This window comes from Danio rerio, chromosome 5 (assembly GCF_049306965.1).
Source record: "Danio rerio strain Tuebingen ecotype United States chromosome 5, GRCz12tu, whole genome shotgun sequence".
In the NCBI taxonomy this organism is placed as follows: Eukaryota; Metazoa; Chordata; class Actinopteri; order Cypriniformes; family Danionidae; genus Danio; species Danio rerio.
Window position 1 is genome coordinate 73700001 of NC_133180.1, and position 22851 is coordinate 73722851.

General features: G+C 33.7%; 2 protein-coding genes across 3 annotated transcripts in view; both read right to left on the minus strand.

Moving 5' to 3' along the window:
* The window catches only part of arhgap31 (Rho GTPase activating protein 31), a 54756-nt gene that overhangs the window by 14614 nt on the left and 17291 nt on the right, over positions 1 to 22851 (minus strand). The window contains exons 2-10 of one of the 2 annotated variants that reach the window (XM_009301997.4): positions 20145 to 20247; positions 19042 to 19186; positions 16025 to 16107; positions 13198 to 13305; positions 10552 to 10694; positions 5028 to 5235; positions 2949 to 3070; positions 2068 to 2127; positions 1 to 163 (exon numbers count right to left, since the gene is read on the minus strand). The exon at positions 1 to 163 is cut by the window's left edge and continues 626 nt beyond it. In XM_009301997.4, coding sequence (XP_009300272.1) covers positions 1 to 163; positions 2068 to 2127; positions 2949 to 3070; positions 5028 to 5235; positions 10552 to 10694; positions 13198 to 13305; positions 16025 to 16107; positions 19042 to 19186; positions 20145 to 20247 — 1135 coding nt within the window. Of the gene's footprint in view, positions 164 to 2067; positions 2128 to 2948; positions 3074 to 5027; positions 5236 to 10551; positions 10695 to 13197; positions 13306 to 16024; positions 16108 to 19041; positions 19187 to 20144; positions 20248 to 22851 lie in introns of both variants that reach the window. The other variant, XM_005165631.5, reaches the window with a different exon arrangement.
* Positions 10358 to 22851, minus strand: part of eif4e1b (eukaryotic translation initiation factor 4E family member 1B) — a 109564-nt gene continuing 97070 nt past the window's right edge. Inside the window, exon 6 of the transcript XR_012405737.1 lies at positions 10358 to 10520. The gene's annotated coding sequence lies outside the window, so the exon portion shown is untranslated. The remainder of the gene's footprint in view (positions 10521 to 22851) is intronic.

Consider the following 22851-nt stretch of genomic DNA (forward strand, 5'->3'; position numbering starts at 1 on the left):
CCTTCTCGTTTCTCGTTCAGGGATCCTCCTGAAGCCGTCTGAGATTCCAAGTCCCATTTTGGATCTTTTTTATTCAGGTAGTTGATATCTGAGCCCAGGGTTCGGGACTTGTGAATTGGGATGAACATGCCGTTGGCTCCTTCTGCTGCTGCTTTGTCTTCATCTGAATGGAAGTAATAAAAAAAAAAAAGAGATATCTCAAAATCCACAAACATACAGCTGTCCAAAAAGTCTTTTCACACCCGAGTCACACACACACACACACACACACTCATATACAGTTGATGTCAGAATTAATAGCCCCCCTCTATATTCCCCCCCCCCAATTTCTGTTTAACGGAGAGAAGCCTTTAAAGCCTTTTTCCAACACTTTTCTACACTTAATAATTTTAATAATTCATTTCTAATAACTGATTTCTCTTATCTTTGCCCTGATGACAGTACATAATATTTGACTATATATTTTTCAAGATAGTATTCAGCTTAAAGTGACTTTTAAAGGCTCAATTAGGCTAAGGTAGGGTCATTAGGCAAGCCATTATATTACAGCAAATTAATAAAAGATATTGCTCAAAAGGGCTAATAATACTGATCTTAAAATGGTTTTTAAAAGATTAAAAACTGCTTTTATTCTAGCTGAAATAAAACATTTTTTGAAGAAAAACTATTATAGGAAATACTGTGAAAAATTCCTTGCTCTGGTAAACATCACTTGGGAAATATTTGAAAGAAAAAAAATTCACAGGAGGGTGAATGATTTTGACTTCAACTGTAAGTGAATATGTTTGCATGATATAACACATCAAACAACTGGATTAATTAAAAGAAGGAACATTTGCTAATAAAATAAAGTGTGCCCTTAATGTGATTAATTGCTCTTCTGTGAGGTTTGATGAGAGCAGAATCAATACATTCACTGAAAACCATGCAAATAGATAAAGGCAGGCCTTCTTTGAGAACAAAAACCAGTCATAAACCGTCAGTGAAATATAAATTGCCCAAAGGACATGTGCCACACTCTGACATCTTAATTAATGTAGTGTTTATTTCCTTCTCATCGCCTCATTATTCTCTCTTATTTTAATAAGTCTCTTTATATACATTGAATATATACAGTTGAAGGCAAAATGATTATCCCTCCTGTAAAATTGTAAATCTTTTCAAATGTTTCCTAAGTGCTGTTTAATGGAGAGCAGATTCAAATGTGGCTATCATTTATTTTATTTCAGCTTTATTTGACAGGGATGACACACATTATTAATACAAACTAATGTACAACATGCCAGATGCCAGAATCCATATATCATATATCCATCCATCCATCCATCCATCCATCCATCCATCCATCCATCCATCCATCCATCCATCCATCCATCCATCCATCCATCCATCCATCCATCCATCCATCCATCCATCCATCTATCTATCTATCTATCTATCTATCTATCTATCTATCTATCTATCTATCTATCTATCTATCTATCTATCTATCTATCTATCTATCTATCTATCTATCTATGTCCTTCCATACATCCATCCATCCATCCATCCATTAAAGGGGCTAAAAATAATGACCTTAAAATGGTTTATAAAAAAATTTAAACTGCTTTTATTCTAGCCAAAATAAAAAGACTCCAGAAGAAAAAATGTTATCAGACATACTGTGAAAATTTCCCTTTTCTGTTAAACATCATTTGGGAAATATTTAATAAAGGGAAAAAAATTCAAAGGGGGGCTAATAATTCTGACTTCAACTGTATATATCTATCTATAATATTCCTTTTATGTAAAAATTTATTTTATTTAAGCCAAAATAAATGAGACTTTCACTAGACAAATATACTGTACACAGTAATAGGAAATACTGTGAAGGTTTAGTTACTCTGTTAAACATCACTTGGGAAATAATTTAAAAGATTTGATATTTCACAAATGGGCTAATAATTGGCCTTTAACTATACATTTATAATTATTTACAGTGCAAACCTTTCAAAACTCTTTTTAAGAGAAACAACAAAAACACACTATGACCGCTCTCTAAATGAAGATATGGAGATCTAGCCCCACCTGGTGCTTGAAAAGAACAGAGAGAGTCCATGCTTTTGGATGGCCGGATAGCAGTCTTTTCTGTTGAAGAGAAACAAGCAGACACATTAAACCGTTTCATATTTGATCTTGTTCTTAATTTATCAATATATGTATATCTATATTTATATTGAGATTAGATACTCATGGTTTAGTCTAAACTTTAATTTTTGAATCTGATTTAAAGTTTTTATAACCTTTATTGTTTTTTTCTAAAAAAATATATATTCCTAATATTACTTAATGTAGCTTAGTATTTTTTCCTTTAATTTACAGATTCACAAAAGCTAAATGATCTTATTTACAATATATGAATTGATCTCTGCTTTTAATGTAGAAAGTGACATATATATTGATATAAAGATTCAATAATGAACTGCTAGTTCTTTTTACAGATTTATTTCCATGCATGCTATTTCTTATATATTATATTGCAAATTTTATTTTTAATCAAAACACTAAAAATGTCAATAAAAGTCACTAAAAAGTTACATCTTAAACTATTAATAATGTCCAATAATGCCATTGCCATTAAATAAACAAGCAACAGGAAACTTATAATTGATACATTTACTGTGTAAAATATGAAAGTACAACCTTGATTAAAACGAAACAATTTACAAGTAAATGTTTAATTTAATTTACTTTATATAAAGACAACTTTGTTCATTGTGATGATTATTTTTTAAAATGACATGCATACTAAAAAAGTGAAGTTTACTGTGGTTTATTTCTGCACTATTCTATAGAAGAAACCTAATTATTGTTGCTCTGCTGCGTGATGTAGGTGGCCTGAAATGTTCTGTTGGCATTTTGATTAATGACTGAAACTCTTCTTTCTCTGTCTTTTCTTTCTTTCTTACCTGAAGAATTTTGGGCTCTCATAAACACACTCCCATTGCGACTCAGTTTCCCTTTAGAGTCGATGACAGATCGCCCGAGACTGAAAATGGACTTCCACTTCTTTGATTTTCCTGAGAACTTTCTTCTGCGTCAGGAGAAGGTTAATTAATGTCTCAGAATGCAATGGAAAAATGAGTAATGAAGAATATGAGTACATAGTCATGTGCAAAATTAGTACACCCCTAAAGTTAGTAAAGGTAAAAAAAAAAATGATCTGATGTTTGACAGGTCCAAAAATTTGGAAATTTATATATTTTTTAATATAACTTTGTTTATTTATTTATTTTTTATCCTTTTGTATTTGATTTGTATTTTGCACCTGCAATATACAAACACGTGCAATTTGTGTATCTCTTTGAATAATAAAAAAGTAAATACAAAAATTGTGAAATAAAACCTCACATGGAAAACAAAGTATGACCAGCAGAAGATTGATCAGTGTGTTGGTGAGGAGCTTCAGTTGTCTGTAAATAAAAAAATATTCACAATAAAAGCTAAAGCTGAGCCAAAACTGAGACCCAAAGAAGACGACGACACCAACAAGAGCCGCAAATCTACAACACAACAACTGAAGAGAAAAACACAATGTAAGGTAATGTGTATTTATATAGTGCATATTGTGTATGGCCATACACCCAAAGCGCTTGACAATCATGAGGGTGGTCTCTTCACACCACCACCAGTGTGCAGCATCCACTTGGACGATGCGACGGCAGCCACAGGACAACGGCGCCAGTGCGCTCACCACACACCAGCTATTGGAGTAGTAGCCAATTCGGTAGATGGGGATGATTGGGAGGCCATGATCTTAAGGGCCGATTGAGAGACTTTGGCCAGGACACCGGGGTTATACCCCTACTCTTTTACGAGAAGTGCCATGGGATTTTTAAGACCACAGCGAGTCAGGACCTCGGTTTAACGTCACATCCGAAAGACGGCGCCCACTGACAGAGTAGTGTCTCCTTCACTTTTACTGGGGCATTAGGACTCACACAGACCACAGCTTGAGCGCCCCCTGCTGGCCTCTCTAACACCACTTCCAACAGCAACCTAGTTTTCCCAAGTGGTCTCCCATTCAAGTATTGACCAGGCTCAGCCCTGCTTAGCTTCAGTGAGTAACCAGTCTTGGGCTGCAGGGAGCACACCCAGCAGGCACAGAAAGTCAACATGACATCAGATTGATGTTGAACCCCAACGTCATAGGGATGTTGCATTTTGTTTGGAAATGAAAATTGGGTTGACGTCAGAACCCAACGTCAGGCCGACGTCAATGTCCAACATTCAACCTAAAATCAACCAAATATCAACGTGTGGGGCCAATGCACGCCTCCCACCAGTGCTGATATACAGCCATAGCACACTGCTACTTGTGTGATATTGCTCATATATATATATATATATATATATATATATATATATATATATATATATATATATATATATATATATATATATATATATATATATATATATATATATATATATATATATATATATATATATATATATATATATATATATATATATATTCAGTGATATACATTGCGGTATTAAATATATTTCACCAGATGGATTGAATAACTCCTTTTGTGAAGAATTCAGAATTTCAGAGTGTTTGAGGTCATTTTAGAGTGAAATGCATGTGAATAAATGATTTAAATTAACTTTCAACCAGATTTCTAGGGCCAAAAATAAAAAAAACATACAAATGAGAAAAAAATGAGTTTAATATTCGTCTGGTAAGACTTAATTGGTTGGACACAATTATAAAAAAACAATCTAATGTAAAATGACACTTGGCAGCCTTCACTATAAAAATTTAATTGGTTTTTGTTGAAGCAACAAATGCTATTGTTGATTGTGCCGGAATGCTTTAAACTCACATAATATGTTTAACAGAAATAATAGCTAATCGTGAATAGTTCAACTATTAACCATACTTGACATTGCAGATCCAGTGATGTGACTTTTGCTGATAGCACATTGGTATCAATGCTGAAGCGATATATTGTGCAGCCCTACTGTATATGATACTGTACCTGCTGTCGGAGAGATCTATTACTGTGTGATACATTGCAGCAGTGCTGGTGTCTGGAAGGCTGTTTTCTCTTTGTCTTTCTTTCATTACTGGATGGTTTGGACTGAGAGATCGAGCCTGGGCTTCTTCCAGACTCATGAGCTTCATGGGCCCACACTGTGTGCTGGCAGGCAAGGTGGCGTACTTCTCCCCACAGGCCATGCTAGGGCCTACAAAACCATAAAAACCAGTGTGAAGCATTAGCATATCATGAGCAGTAAACAATAAAAAGACCACAATCCTGCATAAACACATAAGGTTCTCTCTGGGTTCGATGCCCAGCTCATTTAAATTGTATTTAATAGTGTCATTTCATGATAATAATCCTATTTTCATCAACCATGCTCATTGGAAATACATGCCTTTGCATATATGTTTGTGAAATTTATAATACGTTCCTAAGGATGCGTTTCGTTGCACGTTTCAGATGACAAATCCATTAGAGGGCGCTGTTTACATTTGTGCAAGTCTATATAATATGTTACTTTAGGTAAGTTTTGTTATGTGTTTCAAACACACATCATTCTTGTGAATGTCAATGAAAATTGCAGGGCTTGTTATACAGTGAACCTTCGAGCTAAACTCTTCGCTAAACCCAACCAATAGTGTTTCAAAAGCAACTGTAAGGGAAAAGTGCACTGTGAACACATAGTTTAACCTTGATTTTACATTGCTTTTAACTTTTTGTGCAAGCATGCTTCACTGGACTTGAACTTGAGCACTCTGCAGCACAAATACAACACCATACAAGGTGAGCTACTGAGCAAACTGACCATGCAAAGTCAGGCAAATTGATTAATTCATAGATATCATTAAGTTGTTCTATGGAATTTATTTGGTTTTGTGCAATAACTGTAAAAAAAGATCCTTTATACATCAATATTATGTCCCTGTAAATATCATTAGTGTGAAAAGAAACAATAGTCGTTAGTGTCATATTGCATCGTAGCATTAATTTCAACTCAAACCTGCATAAAAACATACGTTTTTATGATTTTACAAAAATGTAGGCTGAGGTATGCATTTCTAATGAGCCTGTGATGGTTTTTAATCATACTGTATCTACTCAACATTTTCAAAACGCATTGGCTGGAAAGACAAATTTGTTATGGCCTACAAATCCATAAAAAAACTGTCTGAAGTATTAGCATATTATGAGCAGTAAACATTAAAATTAGCTCAATCTTGTGTAAACACATCAGGTTCTCTCTTGGTTCTATGCCTAGCTCAATAAAATGGTTTTAACAGTATAATTTAATGATAATGATCCCATTTTCATCAACCATGCACATCGGAAATACATGCCTCTGCCTGTATGTTTGTAAAATGTAAACTACCTTCCTCTGGGCATGTTTCGTTGCACGTTTTAGATCACAAATCTGCCTAGAGGGCGCTGTTTATATTTGTGAAAATCTAAAATTACTTTAAGTATGTTTTCAAACACACTTTGTTCTTGTGTACGTCCATGAAAAATGCATGGCTTGTTATACAGTGAACCACTGAGCTAAACCCTTCCCTTAACCCAACCTATTGTGTTCCAAAAGCAAACATAAAGGGAAAAGTGCACTGTGAACTACCTTGATTTTGCATTGCTTTTAACCATTTATACAGCAATGCTTCACTGGACTCAAAGCTGAGCACTCTGCAGCACAAAAACAACACCGTACAAGGTGAGCTACTGAGCAAACTGACCACGGCAGAAAAGTGTCCATATGGAGATAGACAAGTCAGGCAAACATATTCAACAATAAATCATAGACACTATTAAGTTGTCCTGTGGTATTAATTTGGTTTTGTGCAATAACTGTCAAAATAATCTATTATAGGTCGATAATATATCCCTGTAAATCTCATTAGTGTGAAAAGAAACAATAGTTGTTAGCCAATAGTCATTTATTTGACATAAAAATGGTAGACGTTGAGCCTGTGTTGGTTTTCATCATACAGTATGTACTCAGACGGTTTATGGACGGTAAGCCTGTGTTGGCTTTTATCATACAGTATCTAATCAACAATTTCAAAACACAGTGGCTTGAGATGATATGCAGTGAATAATACACCTTTAGCACTTCAACAAAAACACAATTGCATGCGTGCAGCCATTAGCGGTACGCTTTTTTTGTATGCAACATGCCTATTGTTTTGCTGTTACATTTTTGGCTGCAGACCTCATGCTATTGTGTTTACACCCCACTCCAAATCCCCATTTCCTGACTTTATCATAACAGTCATCACAAATTGCACATGCAAAGAAATGTACGACATATTATTAAATTTAGATTGTTTTAAGGACAACTTTATTTTCAACTGATAATAAGAACTATAATAATAATAATAATAATAATAATAATAATAAACTTTAATAACAATAATAATAAAACAACAACAACAACAATATTAATAATAATAATAACTATAATAATAATAAACTATAATAACAATAATAAAAAACTATAATAATAATAATTATTACAGTTTTATTATTATTATTATTATTAGTAGTAGTAGTAGTATTGTAGTTATTATTATTATCATTATCATTATTATTATTAGAGTAATTATTATTATTATTATTATTATTATAACTATAATAATAATCATAATAATAACTATAATAATAATAATAAGAAGAATTATAATAAACTATAATAACAATAATAATAAAAATACAATATTAATAATAATAATATTAATAATAACAACTATAATAATAAACTATAATAATAACAATAATTATAATAGTAATAATAAAATAATAATAATAATCTATAATAATAATAATTACTCTAATAATAATAATAATAATGATAATAATAATAACTACAATACTACTACTACTACTACTACTACTACTACTAATAATAATAATAAAACTATAATAATAATAATAATTATAATAATATTAATAACAAATATAATAATAAACTATAATAACAACTATAATAATAACAAAAAACTACAATAATAATAATAATAATAATAATAAAAAAAAAAAAATATATATATATATATATATATATATATATATATATATATATATATATATATATATACATATACATATATATATATATATATATATATATATATATATATATATATATATATATATATATATATATATATATATATATATATATATATATATATATATATATATTTAACTTTAATTGTTTCAAATCTAATTTTGTATTAGTTGAAAAATGTGTCCGCTGACATCCATAGGAAAATCTCATCACCGGTTTCAACATGCTTCAAAATATTTTGTTTTGTGTTTAACAGAACAAGAAAAAATTTTCCACACCAATAATAGATAAGTAAATAATGGCAGAGTTGTAATTTCGGGTGAACTATCTTTTTAAGCAAAATGATTGTGTAGCCGTGTTGCGTTCTCAAGAATGTAATTGCATTCGCACTAATATTACATACTTTATTTCTAATCAGCGCACTCATAGGCAGATTTCTTCTGTGAGTGAGTATAAATTCAGGGCATAATGGAGCAGCTTAAATAGGCTGTGGTAAAACAAACACATGTCCCCTGATCAAATTATCACAAGCTGTGGAAGACTGTGGATGGCTTTCCACTGAGCATAGGCTGCACTCAACCCAAATGTATGCTAATTACCTAAATGAGCTGCAATTTCCAATTACTGTATATCCTGTTTTAATTCATTCAGCGTGGATACAGAATACCCAGATGGCTTACATATCAAATAAAATCTCATCTCAATGCTGCTTCTACTCTCATTTAAACATTACTTTAGAATATGCTTCTTTAGTGACTATGCTAACAAAAATCTGTCATCTTTATTGCTCCAGTTACTCTTAGCTAGGCCCACATGAAATCTACGCCCGCAGAAATCCGCAGATTCAATCTGTTTATTTCTTTATGTAAATATCTGTAAATATATATTTATTTAGTCTTATATTAAATTTGGTCCCACTTTAAATTATGTGGCCTTAAATAACAACAACAACAACAACAACAACAATAATAATAACAACAACAACAATAATAATAATAATAATAATCATAATAATAACAATTATAATAATAATAATAAAACTAATAATAAAAATATAATGATAATAATAATAAACTATAACATTAACAATAATAATAATAGTAATAACAAAATAATAATAATAATAAGTATAATAATAAAAATAATAATAAATGATTATTATCATATTATTATTATTATTATTATTATAGAATAGATTATTATTATTATTATTATTTTGTTATTACTATTATTATTATTATTATTATAGTTTATTAATATTATTATTATCAATATAGTTGTATTATTTTATTATTATTATTATTATAGTTTTTGTTATTATTAATAATAATAACAAAAAATATAATAATAATAATAATAATAATAATAATAATAATAATAATAATAATATTAATAATAATAAAAGTATTTTAATAATATTAATCATTATTATAATAACAATAATAATAAATATAATAACAAAAATAATATTAACAATATTAATAATAAACTATATTAATAATAATAATATTAATAACAACAACAACAAAATTTTCACAACACACATTGACAGATATAATTTTTTTTTCACATAATTCTTCTAAAAAACAGCTGTTAATTATTATTAATTCATGTTAACTAATGCATTAACAAACACTAACTAATATAACCTTGTTGTTTACTTATGGAAATGTATATAAATATATATTTATTCAGTTTTTAAATTATTTTCAGTAATGTTATGGAATAATATACAAATGTTTATTCAATCTGTTTACAATACAGTTAGAATAGTAATACTTTCTCTCTATAAGAGGATATATTAAACAAAAGACTGATTTCATACCAGATTTTATTAAAATATCTAATTAGATTTGCATCGTGAACCTTAAATACAAGATAAATGCTTTTTTTCTTTTTTTTTCTTTTTTTTTTACAAGATTCTGTGCAGAAACAGCAAAACACATCTGCAGAATCTGTGTGGCCCTAGCTATGAACAGAAATTTGTCAAATAAAAACTCTCCGGATTTATGTGGAAAGATTTTAGGAGTATCATAACTAAAACTTAATATATGAAATAATATATAAAATATTTTTAATTGGTATTATGTTTAACTTGTAACTATGTTTTCAATAAAATAGATAGATGTTTGAAGTAGATAGATGTTTACAATGAATAGATAGAATTATCTATTTGATAATCTATTGATTATCAAATAGATCAGTTTTATTTGATAATCAAAGCAACTCTCTCATCTAATATATCTACTAAAGGACAGAACATAAATAAATAAATCATATGAACATTTTCATATCAGTCGATAATATTACTGTAATTAATTTAAAAACGGAAAAAATATAAATTTACACACATTTACACAAGTAAATAAACAGACTCAATGATGGGCTAAAAATCTGCAGACTTCTGCACGTGCAGATTCCGAGTGGGCCTACTCATAGCTAATGGAATGCTAGCTGTACCGTCTCTGGCCTTTGAAGGCTGAAACTCCAGGTTGAAGATCTGCTCGGTGTGATTGAGGATGAACTCCACAACCGACTGCTGGACCCGAACTTCTAGAAATGCGATATCTCCATTGCAAGAGGGCACCTCCACCTCCTTGGAACTACAGCAAAAGACAAAAGAGAAGCTAGAAAAGCATGTTCATGGTAGTAGATTATAACAATTAAGATAATAAATACAAAATAATTCAACCCAGGCTCATGCTGAATATGTACTCCTATATATATTTCTGAAGAGCGACAACTACATCCCAAGAGCTATATTTATTTGCAGTTTTTGTTTTCACGAATCCACCAGAGGCCGCTGGGTACGCTTTTTCAGATCTCAAATTTCTCTCGCGAGTGCTATTCATGCCTGCTGTTAAATCCACCAGAGGCCGCTGTCGACTGACAGACTGACCAATCCCCTCCACCCTTTCCCTTCCCTAAACCCAACCAATAGTGTTTTTAAAAGCACTAATTGATCTGCCCACTCCCTTCCCTAAAACCAAACGACAGTTTTAAAAAAACTGCAATCCAAACTGCAATCCAAAAATCCAGAAAAAGCAATCCAGAAAAAGAAAAGCCCTCGCCTGATTTTTACCATGTTTTCAGATTTTACCATACTCCCACCCTGTTATTTACTTGTTTATTTTATTTTATTTTATTTTGTTAGCTTTTGTTTTTGTCTTAACCGCTTTCTGGAACAGTTCTTCACAGGACTCTAACCCTATCATCGCGGTTAACTCTGCTCTGTGTCTCCAACCTACATGGCGAGCTACCGGGCAAACTGGCAACAATGGAAAAGCCTTAAAGAGATCTCTCCAAAAAAGATGAAAATTTTTACATGAAGGGTCCATATTGGTACCTTAAAGGTACATTTTAATTAGGTACATTTTTAATTTGGGTACTAATATGTACCTTAAGGTACTACCGTGCACTCTATAGGTACAAATATGTATCTTTTGAAAAGGTACTGCACCAGTGACAGCTCCCATTCCTTTATTTCTGAGGGCCTACTCACACTATGCTATCCGAACCGTGCCCAGGCCCGTTTCCCGGATCATTTGAGAAGTGTGAGTGACTGAATTGGGCTCAAGCATGGTTCACTTGGCCGACCCTGGCCTAGTTGGAAGAGGTGTGCCTGAGCGCGGTTCACTGAAAGCTTGACGTGACTTTTAAGGGGCTGTTTCATATGTGTTTATTAATTATTCTTACTGTTCAGTGAACGCAAACTGCCATAGTTTATTAAAGATGCAAACCCCTCACTGCACGACAGCTGCGCGCCTTCAGCAGACCTCATTCCTGCAGCACGAGGGCTTTATGATTGTTTATGAGCACCAAAAGGGGCGGATCTGTTCGGCGAAATATCTGACTGTGTGTCACCACATCCCTAAGGACTGTTTGGCGAAATATTTGACTGCATGTCACTGCATATCAAACCGACTGAAACGATATAACTAGAGAAATCTCCACTGTGCTGCTGAGTGAGAGCGCTTCTCACTGAACAGCGCAGCATCGATGATGTAAACGTGTCCAGGCCCGATTGTGGTGTGAGTGCGGGCCGTCGGGGGAGACGGGAGGGGGGACAAGCGTGCTTTGGCCCGGTTCGAGGCAACTGTACATAGTGTGAGTACGGCCTGAGAGTGTACAGTACTATGGATGTCACTAGCTATGGTTCCATTCACCTGTTTTTATGTGCATTTTGAATTATGGCATAAAACATGTCTTATGGATACACCAAAATGCGCATACATTTTTAAAATAAGCATTAAAACCATATGCGCATGACTGAGTAGGATAAACTGTTTATGCGATAAGTAAAAATGCGCATAAACTAAGATGGAAACACTTTTACTGCATAAATTCTTGCATGCGCATGAACAAATTCATGTGAGTTTGTTATGATAAAAATAGGTGCGAAAAACAGCAGTGTTGCCAAATTCAGATTTACCTGGTCAGTCTATTATTATTATTATAACCTCACAGAACTATCGTAGGCATTAATTGCGTGTCTTTTCGTCTAAAGTAATTTATTATATAGGAAGAAGATTCATGCAGCTTCTCCTACCGCACCAAAATTTTGTTTTCTTTTTGATATTTGGCTGCAGTTAATAAGGAAGTGACGATTTTTCTTCTCTTTGACTCACTGGATGGAGATGCTGCTTTATTTGCGAATGTTTTATGCGATATTCTAGTTTTGCGCATAAATTTAAATCACATCTTTGGATGGACACAGCTAACGGCTGCTGGAATGGCATCTGATGAGTATGTGCTGGATAAGTTGGCGGTACATTCCACTGTAGCGACCCCAGATTAATAAAGGGACTAAGCCGAAAAGCAAATGAATGTTGAAAACCGGTAACCATTTACATCCATGGCAGGAAAGTCAAATACTATTGAAGTCAATAGTTACCAGTTTCCAACTGTCTTGTTTTGTGTTCAACAGAGGAAAGACATTCATAAACGTTCAGAACCACTTAAATGAGAGTAAAAGGAGAAGAAGTTTCAATTTTTGGGGGAATGAATTCTCTCTTTTATATGTGGCGCTGTTATAGAAGATGATCAATAGGAACAGTTTAAAGTAGACAATGGAAAATGTGTGTAGACAAAAAATATAAAGCTCACCGAAGTAGATTAGGAGCCCACACCAGGGCAAGATTGCGAGCATGCATGTTGGTTTGGTGGCTGAGGGTGGCTAAATACGCCAAATGTTTAGTGAGGTATTCCAGCGTTCTGAGGGGGGAAAAAACATAAAGACATTGACATTTATGTACAGCTGAATACAAAATATTAGTCCTCCTGTGAAATTTTCATTATAAAAATCCAAGTGAGTTTAACAGAGCAAAGACACAGCATTTCCTATAGTGTTGTGTGCCTTATTTAATGTCCTATTTCTGTTAATTTGGTCTAACAACAAAAAAAAAATATTATGAATTAAAAATGAATAACAGTTACGGGTACAGTATTATTAGTCATCTAAAGCAGAAGTTCTCAACTGGGGACCCACATTTTTACATGCTCATCAAGCGCGACCTAAATTTTTAGGAACTATAATACAATTTTAGGAATTCTACTTAATTTGTATTTATTTGTTAACATAAACAAGTAATGACAGATCATAAGAAATTCACCAAGACTTACAAATAAACACTATTGTATTGCTGTCGTTTACCAAAATGGATCAAATTATAGAAATATTACAGAGTAAAAACGACAAATACTGTTGATAATAAACTGTTAATAAAACACGTTTTCTAGTTTCTAAATGTTGCTTTAATTTAGAAGGTTTCATGCTCTCTTATGAGAGCACCTCACTACACATGACACTGAGGCTTTAAGTCTTTTTTGTTGTCAATATATATATATATATATATATATATATATATATATATATACATATATACATATATATATATATATATATATATATATATATATATATATATATATATATACATATATATATATATATATATATACATATATATATATATATATATATATATATATATATATATATATATATATATATATATATATATATATATATATATATATATACTTTACATATTCAGGGTCGTACTTGCACTTCAACATATTTGTTGCAATAATTAAATGAAATTTCTTATGTCAAACAGTAGGGTTGTCGCGCATGCATTTCAAAATAAAAGTCTGGTATAAGCAAAATAAGTAAAAAATTTTACTTTTGTTGTTTTTTTTTTAACCAAACACTCTGCAACCCACTAAAAATGTTTTTCGCGGCCCACCAGTTGAGAAACACTGCTCTTAAGAAATTATTTATTTGATTGACTAAAGAACAAACCACTGTTGTTTAATGATTTGACTTACTTACTCACTAACTCACTCCCAGGGCCATTTATATCAAGGTTGATATTTAGCCGCACCTTATTAGTGTTTGGTAACATCTAGTTTTTATGAGGTGGCTTGTTATCCTAATGCTCAACTCTCAACCTGGTGGACCAGGACATACACTACGCACAATTTAGTTTATTCGATTCCCCTATAGCGCATTTTTTTTGGACCGTGGAGGAAACCAGAACACCTAGAGCAGTGGTTCTCAAACTTTTTTCATCAAGTGCCACCTCAGGAAAAAAATGGTCTCTCCAAGTACCACCAAAATGAGCAGTATTGAACTAGAGTAGCGTAGTAGGCCCAGTAAAGCAGCTACAACTCTGCACAGTAAAAAAAAAAACATGGCAGATTACCTCAGAAATATAGGCTATTTGTCATATTGGCATATTCTATACATCATTTTTGATAAATTTTGAAATGTGTGTAGCATGTACATGACATATTTCATTCCTCCGCGTACCACTAGAAGGAAGCCTGCGTACCATAGTTTGAGAACCACTGACCTAGAGGAAACCCACGCCAACACGGGGAGAACATGCAAAGTCCACACAGAAATGCCAACTGACCCAGCTGGGACTTGAACCAGCGACCTTCTTGCTGCAAGACGACAGTGCTAACCCCTGAGCCACCGTGCCACCAAAAGTTACAAAGTTTTTTGGAAAATGTTGTGCCGCTGTAGTTTAATCCTCCACAGCACAATGGAAATAAGCAGCAAGAAAAGCGATTGTACTGTAATGATGTTTTTGTGAACTACAGGTCAAATGATTCATGGGAAAGCGTTCATGTTGATTCACAAGAGTGAATGGTTCATGAAGGAGACTTTTACTGAGAGATCAGGCCAATGTCAGTCAATAACAAATGAAATATTCACTGTTAGGGTATTCTGTCAAATTGGAAAGAAATTACATATAGTATGCTTGAACAACACAAGAGTAAATAAAGAAGCCACTTATGTGACCCCGGACCACAAAACCAGTTTTACAGCATGTTGCACAGGTGAAGTTTACAGGTATGGGTCAACTTTACTGATTTGGGGTAGCGCAGTGAGTAGTGTTGTTGCCTCACAGCAAGAAGGTTGCTGGTTCAAGCCTCAGCTGAGTCAGTTGGCCGTGTTGGTGCCTTCGGGTGCTCCAGTTTCCCCCACAGTCCAAACACATGTGCAATGGGTGAATTAAATAAGCTAAATTGCCCGTAGTGTATGTGTGTGAATGGGAGTGTATGGGTGTTTCCCACTGATGGGTTGCAGCTAGAAGGGCATTCGCATAACTAAACATACGGATAAGTTGGTGGTTCATTCCGCTGTGGCGATGACCCCTGATAAATAAAGGGACTAAGCCGAAAAGAAAATGAATGAATGATATTGGCCGTCAGTATCGATCAAAAATAACCATATCAATGCGTCCCCATATTCCAGAATTTTAAATATTGTATCTCAGTTAACTATTGTATAATCCTATTTGTTCAGCTTTCGCATGACACACACATCTCAGTTTCCAACACCCAACCCTTTCTTTGGTATTTTATTTAATTTTATTATATCATATTTAACCATCTTGGGACAAAAAAAGGTGGACTGTACCTGAAGTGTGACTCGGGAAGCTCTTTTATGGCACTCCTGATGTTTCGCAGCTGCTCCTGCTCCTCTTTAACTGACACTGCATGCTTTGCACAAACACAGACATTTATTAACAATGAAAGCTGCATGCTGGAAAACAGTGTTTTCTACTGTTTATAGAGAGAGGTGTCTGGCTGCAGACCTGGTGCAGTGCAATCTGGGCTGCATCCAATGCTTTGTAATGGGTTCACCTAACCCCACCCCTAACCCTACCCGTCACAGTGATGTCACTAGCTCCATTTGAGTGCATTGTGTCTGACATTGCATCGCTGAGTGATGCAGTCTCAGCTTGCATCATAAAGGCTGCATCCAGATACTACTGTTTATAGATCAGACATGTATCTGCCGTAGACAGTATAGAAAAAGCAAAACTAAAAGCTAAATGTTAAGTATGTGATGAAAAAACGTTCATTTTTGAGAGATCTATCCCTTTGTCTGAAAAACGTAATGCTTTATCGAACTTGTCTCACACTTATGAAACATCACACTGTTCATAATAATGTTGTTGATTTAATTAATAATTCTGCTGTTAGCAAAAAACTATTTAGCATGTTTATCTGCTTTGACAATCAGCATAGAAACAAAGGTGACTTTAACAGCGAAAGCATTTAAGATAAGATACAAGCAGCTAATTTTTTTTAAGCGAAGATTTTTAGCATTTCTTTAATTTACCAACCCTTAAATCTTTCCATATTCATATCAAATTATTTTATCTTCTGAAAACAAAGATATTTGTAATAAATCTGGGAGATTTACGATCAGTAAATATTAGGGCTGTCAAAATTAGCGCGTTAACGCACGTGATTAATTTGAATATTTAACGCCTTAAAAAAATAACGCAAATACCGCAGCTGCAGTTTTTTTTATTTCCTGTTGTGGCCGACGTGTGTTCAGGGCCGGCGAGTCCATAGACGCGACCAAGGTGGCTGCCTAGCATAACTAAAGGCTCACTTCCCTATTTCAGTTCGAACCCGGGGAACTGATAAGATTTGCTTTAACGTAGGGCATACTGGCTGTTTGACTTATGAAGAAGGGAACTTAGGTATGAAGGCACCAGTCCCAGAAGACTGTAGACCAGAGTCATCCAGTGGGGGTACCTTCTTACATACAGAGAAGGCTTTTGGCGTACAGTACAGTTCACAGTGGTGAGTAAGTCTCTGATAGCCTGTAACAAACCTTAGAGCGCTGTGATAGACGGAGTTTAAAGGCTGAAGACATTTGGTTGAGGCATTCATATATAAAACATTCCCATAGCCAATCAATGGTGAAAATGTTGCAGACACCAAATGTTTGCGAGCTTCAAGAGAAAAGCAGGATGCATTTCGATGGTAAAATTCAAGCTTAACTCTCAATTTTCGAACCAAATTTACTACGTGTTCTTTGAAAGAAAGCTCCTGATTGTGTAGAAAGCCTAAATACTTATAGATGGACACAAAATTAATTTGGTAAAAAATTTGGACTAGAAAAAAGAAAAAAAAATATAAGTAAAAAAAAAAAGCATTTTTTGCAATGTAATCTCAATTTATATCCTACTGTTTGTACACCTCGTTTACAAACTGTTTGTTTTCCCTCGTTTACATGATTGAAAGTTTGCTTGTTTAATGTTTAATTGTTTAACTTGTAGTTACATTTGCTATTTAAGACAATGACATTCAAACACTTTAAAAACAAAACCTCTTAACCTGATTCAGACTTGTTATTCTATTCTATTCTATTCTATTCTATTCTATTCTATTCTATTCTATTCTATTCTATTCTATTCTATTCTATTCTATTCTAATGTATACTGTAAAAAATGCTGGGTTCCACACAAATCCTTAATGTTATCCCAACACAAACCGATTGAGTCAACCTAATCATTTTTACAAAATTAAGTGGATTGAACATAACGGGCCCTATTAAACATCTGGCGCAATGTGGTGCAAGGCGCGGCGCAATACTCTTTTGGTACTTTTAGCTCGGCGCAAGGGTCAGTTTGAGGTGTTGCGCCACATTGTTTAAATAGCAAATGCATTTGCGCTCAAATGTGCGCCCATAGGCGTTCTGGTCTAAAAAAGCAGGCGTGTTTTGGCGCATTGCTATTTTGAAAAAACTGGAAATAGTCTGTTCTTTAGACCAGAACAAAGTCGGTCTATTGTCTGGCGCAAAGTGCGCCTGGCTTACACACTACACACAAGATGCAGAGCAATACGCAAATATCTTTACATATGAAAAGTTTATAATATCTTAAGGATATATATATATATACCTACATGAAGATTTAAAAACCACTGCCTTACTTTCTTCATCTCGGGAGGCTTTTTCAGTTCATTCAATTTGCTTTTGTATAATGTTATTATTATTAGCTGTATTATTTATTATATCCATATTTATATTTGTTTTATTAAAAACAAGCTTAGATTTTTAGATTTTTTCCACCTGTCAAATTTTAGACCATATGGGGCATGGCAGGTGTATTTGGAAATAACTCAGTATTTTGACCACACTTGGTTATTATTGTTCATTTATTCGTTTGCTAGAAATCAGAACTGAATTTAAAAATAGTTTTTAACCAAATCTTTGCGCTTAACAAACGAAATTATTTATAGGCTAATTGATGCCTGTGCGTAAAGCTTTCCCTATCCACGAGAGCAAAAGCGAAAGTGAACTTACTTTACGTCAAAATGCGCTTATGGCGCGACACAGCTGGCTCTTAAAGGGATGGGAGATGAGGCTTTAATTGGTTTTTTCTCAAAACACGCCTATAACTCATTAAGAAAATAAACTCAACCCTCTGCGCATGGACTGTCAAAATAGAGCCCAACATAATTAAGTTGTCATAACAAACATCTTATGATTTGTGATGTTTTAGCTTATTTTAAAAAAGTTGTTTGAACAAGAAGCAAAAATAATTTTTGGAGTGTTTTCTATTCTATTCTATTCTATTCTATTCTATTCTATTCTATTCCAGCCCACTCCTTTTCCCCACTCACACAACTTACTGTAAATTTGCTGTAGAGTTCATAAGTGAGAAGCGGGTTGGGCAGCTCTCTGAAGTACAGCTTACATAAAGAGCCCACGCAGTGGATATCCTGAAGATACACTTCTTTAGTGAGGTCAGGACAGAGTTCAGAGCTAAACTCCTGTCTGAATATACACACACAGAGAGGAACACATGTTTACTACAAAGAAAATGATGGTAAAAATGCCTTAAGTCAAGTAGCATAAACATTTCCAGCATACTAAAGTATTGTATGCGTGCAGTGTTGGGTAAGTTGGGTTAAAACTCATCTCTTCAGCCATCACCTGAAGCCTTCAATACCAGGACCCCACCACAGGACAACCTCGAAACATTATGCAATTCTGAGAGTGTACTCAAACTAGGCTATCCAAACCATGCCCAGGTGCATTTGACCCCCATTTCTCAGTGCTCCGAATCTTGCATGTTTGCATGTTCTCCCAAGTTCGCATGGGTTTCCTCCGGGATGCCCCGGTTGCCCCCACAAGTCCAAAGACATGCGGTATAGGTGAATCGGATATGCTAAAACTGTCCCTAGTGTATGTGTGTGAATGAGAGTATAGGTGTTCCCCAGTGATGGGTTGCAGCTGTATCCGCTGTGTAAAACATGTGCTGGATAAGTTGCCGGTTCATTCCACTGTGGAGACCCCAGTTAAATAAAGGAACTAAGCCGAAAAGAAAATGAATGAGTGAATGAATCTTTCTCAACTCATTGTTTCTTAAGCATGGATGATGTACTTTATTTGATCTAATTATTATGCAGAATATCCAGATAATAAAAAGGCTCTGCTACTTTTCTAAAGCACGTGAAATTATCTTGATGAATATAAGCTTTAGTTCAAAATTACAATTGTTATGCTAAATATATTTGTATATTTCTACCTCTCTGAATTGATTAATACAAATCAACTGTTGAATGTACTTACAGTATTTAAGGCAAATGCATTATAAGCAACTATAATTAAATTTCCCGGAAATAAACAGTAATTCATTTATTCTAAATTTCAAGTCATTTATTTACAGTAGTTACTAATTACACCCAATACTGAGTGTATGCATGTAGGGTTTCAAACAAAACTGTCCGACCTGAGTTTCTGGATGTTAGATGTGATTCCTGAGAGTCTGTAGATTCCGTCCACAATCCCATGTTTCTCGATGAACTCTGCACAGGTCTTCAGAACGTGAGGAACTGGATGGAGGGAAAAAGCAGGACATTTATGGATGCATTCAAATATATTCAAACAGAGTAAAGGATTCGTTTATGCCTGTTATGATTGAGCCTCTGTTGTGTTAAAGCAGGGGTCACCAACCTTTATGAAACTGAGAGCTACTTCTTGGGTACCGATTAATGTGGAGGGCTACCAGTTTGATGAACACTTCTCAAATAACAAATTTGCTCAATTTACTTTTAATTATAATTTGTTTTTGGTAATAATTAATGATATTCATCCATGTGAAGATACTGATCATGGTAATGATTCTCACAAAAGTTATCAACAATGATTTAACAGGGTAGGAAATACCCTGTATTTAATGTATCAGTGTGCAACACTTTATTTTTATATATCTCTGCAAATATTTACATTTTAAATGATTACTTCTACATTAGATGAAGCTTACTTGTAAGTGGCGCTATGGTGAGCTATTTTTAGAACAGGTCTGCGGGCAACACATGTGATCCTCGCGGGCTACCTGGTGCTAAAGGGTTATGTCACCCAAAAGCGAAGATTTTTAGCATTTCTTTAATTTACCTACCCTTAAATCTTTCCATATTCATAACAAATTATGACAAAACAAATCTTCTGAAAACAAATGTATTTGTAATAAATCTGTGAGATTTTTGTCTCTACATTGGAAATCTGTTGAAATACAAATTTAGACGATAGATAAATATGAAACTAATTATGACCCTTGCTGTCTATAGAGGATGAGAGAGCTCCAGGATTTCATCTAAATATCTTAATTTGTGTCTGAAGATGAATGAAAATTTCTGGGATTTGGAACAACACGAAGGTGAGAAATTAACAGAATTTCCATATTTGGGTGAATTGACCCTTAATAATAGCCTAAATTACCTATTTTCGTTATATTATGATCAACTACATTTACAATAATCCAACAAACTAAGATATTTGTAACATATCTGTGAGATTTTTGTCTCTCCGCTGGAATACAAATTACAGTAGGACGATAGCTAAATATGAATCAGGAGTCTTCCCCACCACAATATGATCAACTCATGCCATTTAAGCTTTTATAAAAGAGTTAGTTCACCCAAAAGATTAAAATCTGTTATTAATTACTCACTGTCATGTTGGTTCCATTCACTGAGACTCTTGTTCATCTTCAGAATGCAAGTTAAGACATTTTAGATGAAATCCTGGAGCTCTCTCGTCCTCCATAGACAGCAATGGATCAAGACGTTCAAAGTGCAGCATAGAAAAGGATTCAAAAACAATGTCAAAACAGTTCATGTGACTTCAGCTGTCATCATCCGAAGCTCCAAGAACACTTTTGTGCACCAAAAACAACAAAAAATGACTTTGTTTGCTTTTGTCTTCTTCTCACAACAGTTCAGGGTGTGGTTTTACTATGTATTACTACTGTTGCACAACACGCAAATGCATATTACCTGTGGTAAATGCACACTCTAATCTGACACTAAAGAAAAAGGTAAACAAAGTAGTTTTTCCCACACAAAAGTGTTGTTAGAGCTTCACATTATTATAGCTGAACCACTGAAGTCACATGGACTGTTTTGACAATGTTTTTCATGGACCCTTGCTGTCTATAGAGGATGACAGAGCTCCAGGACTTCATCTAAATATCTTAATTTGTGTCTGAAGATGAATGAAGATTTCTGGGATTTGGATCAACATGAGGGTGAGAAATTATTAACAGAATTTTCATTTTTGCGTGAACTAAACATTTAATAAAAGCCTAAATTGCATCTTTTCATCATATTATGTTCAAGTACACTTAGAAGAAGTCAACAAACTAATATATTTGTGACATATCTGTGAGATTTTTGTCTCTCAGATGTCTACCGAAATACAAAATTAGGACGATAGCTAAATATGAATCAGGCTGATTAGTCTTCTCCATCACAATGTGATCAACTCATGTCATTTAGGCTTTTATTAAAAGGTTAGTTCACCCAAAAAATCAAAATCTGTTATTAATTACTCACTATCATGTTGTTTCCATAAACTGAGAGGTCAGTTCATCTTCAGAAATGCTAATTGAAACATTTTAGATGAAATCCTGGAGCTCTCTCATCCTCCATAGACAACAATGGATGGAGACAAATATAGAAAAAACCCAACAACACTGTCAAAACATTATAGATTACTACAGTGGTTCTATTGTAATTACACGAAGCTACAAGAACACTTTTGTGCACCAAAAACAGTAAAAATGACTTTGTCTGCTTTTATCTTCTTTTCAGCAACAGTTTAGGTTGGTTTTACTATAGATAATGCAATTGTCTATAATGTACCATTGTACCATTAGAGTCAGCAACTTAACACACAAAAAAGCATCCTATTACTCGTAGTAAACACACACCCAACCAAGACAAAGGTGAACAAAGTAGTTTTTACAGTTTTCTTTGCCACACAAAAGTTTCCATGGAGCTTTGCATGATTACTGTCGAACAACTCAATGTTTTGACAATGTTTTTGGTTGATCCATAGCTGTCTATGGAGAATGAGAGAGCTCCAGGATTTCATCTAAAATATCTTAATTTGGGTTTTATGAACAACATGAGGGTGAGAAATTTATGACAGAATTT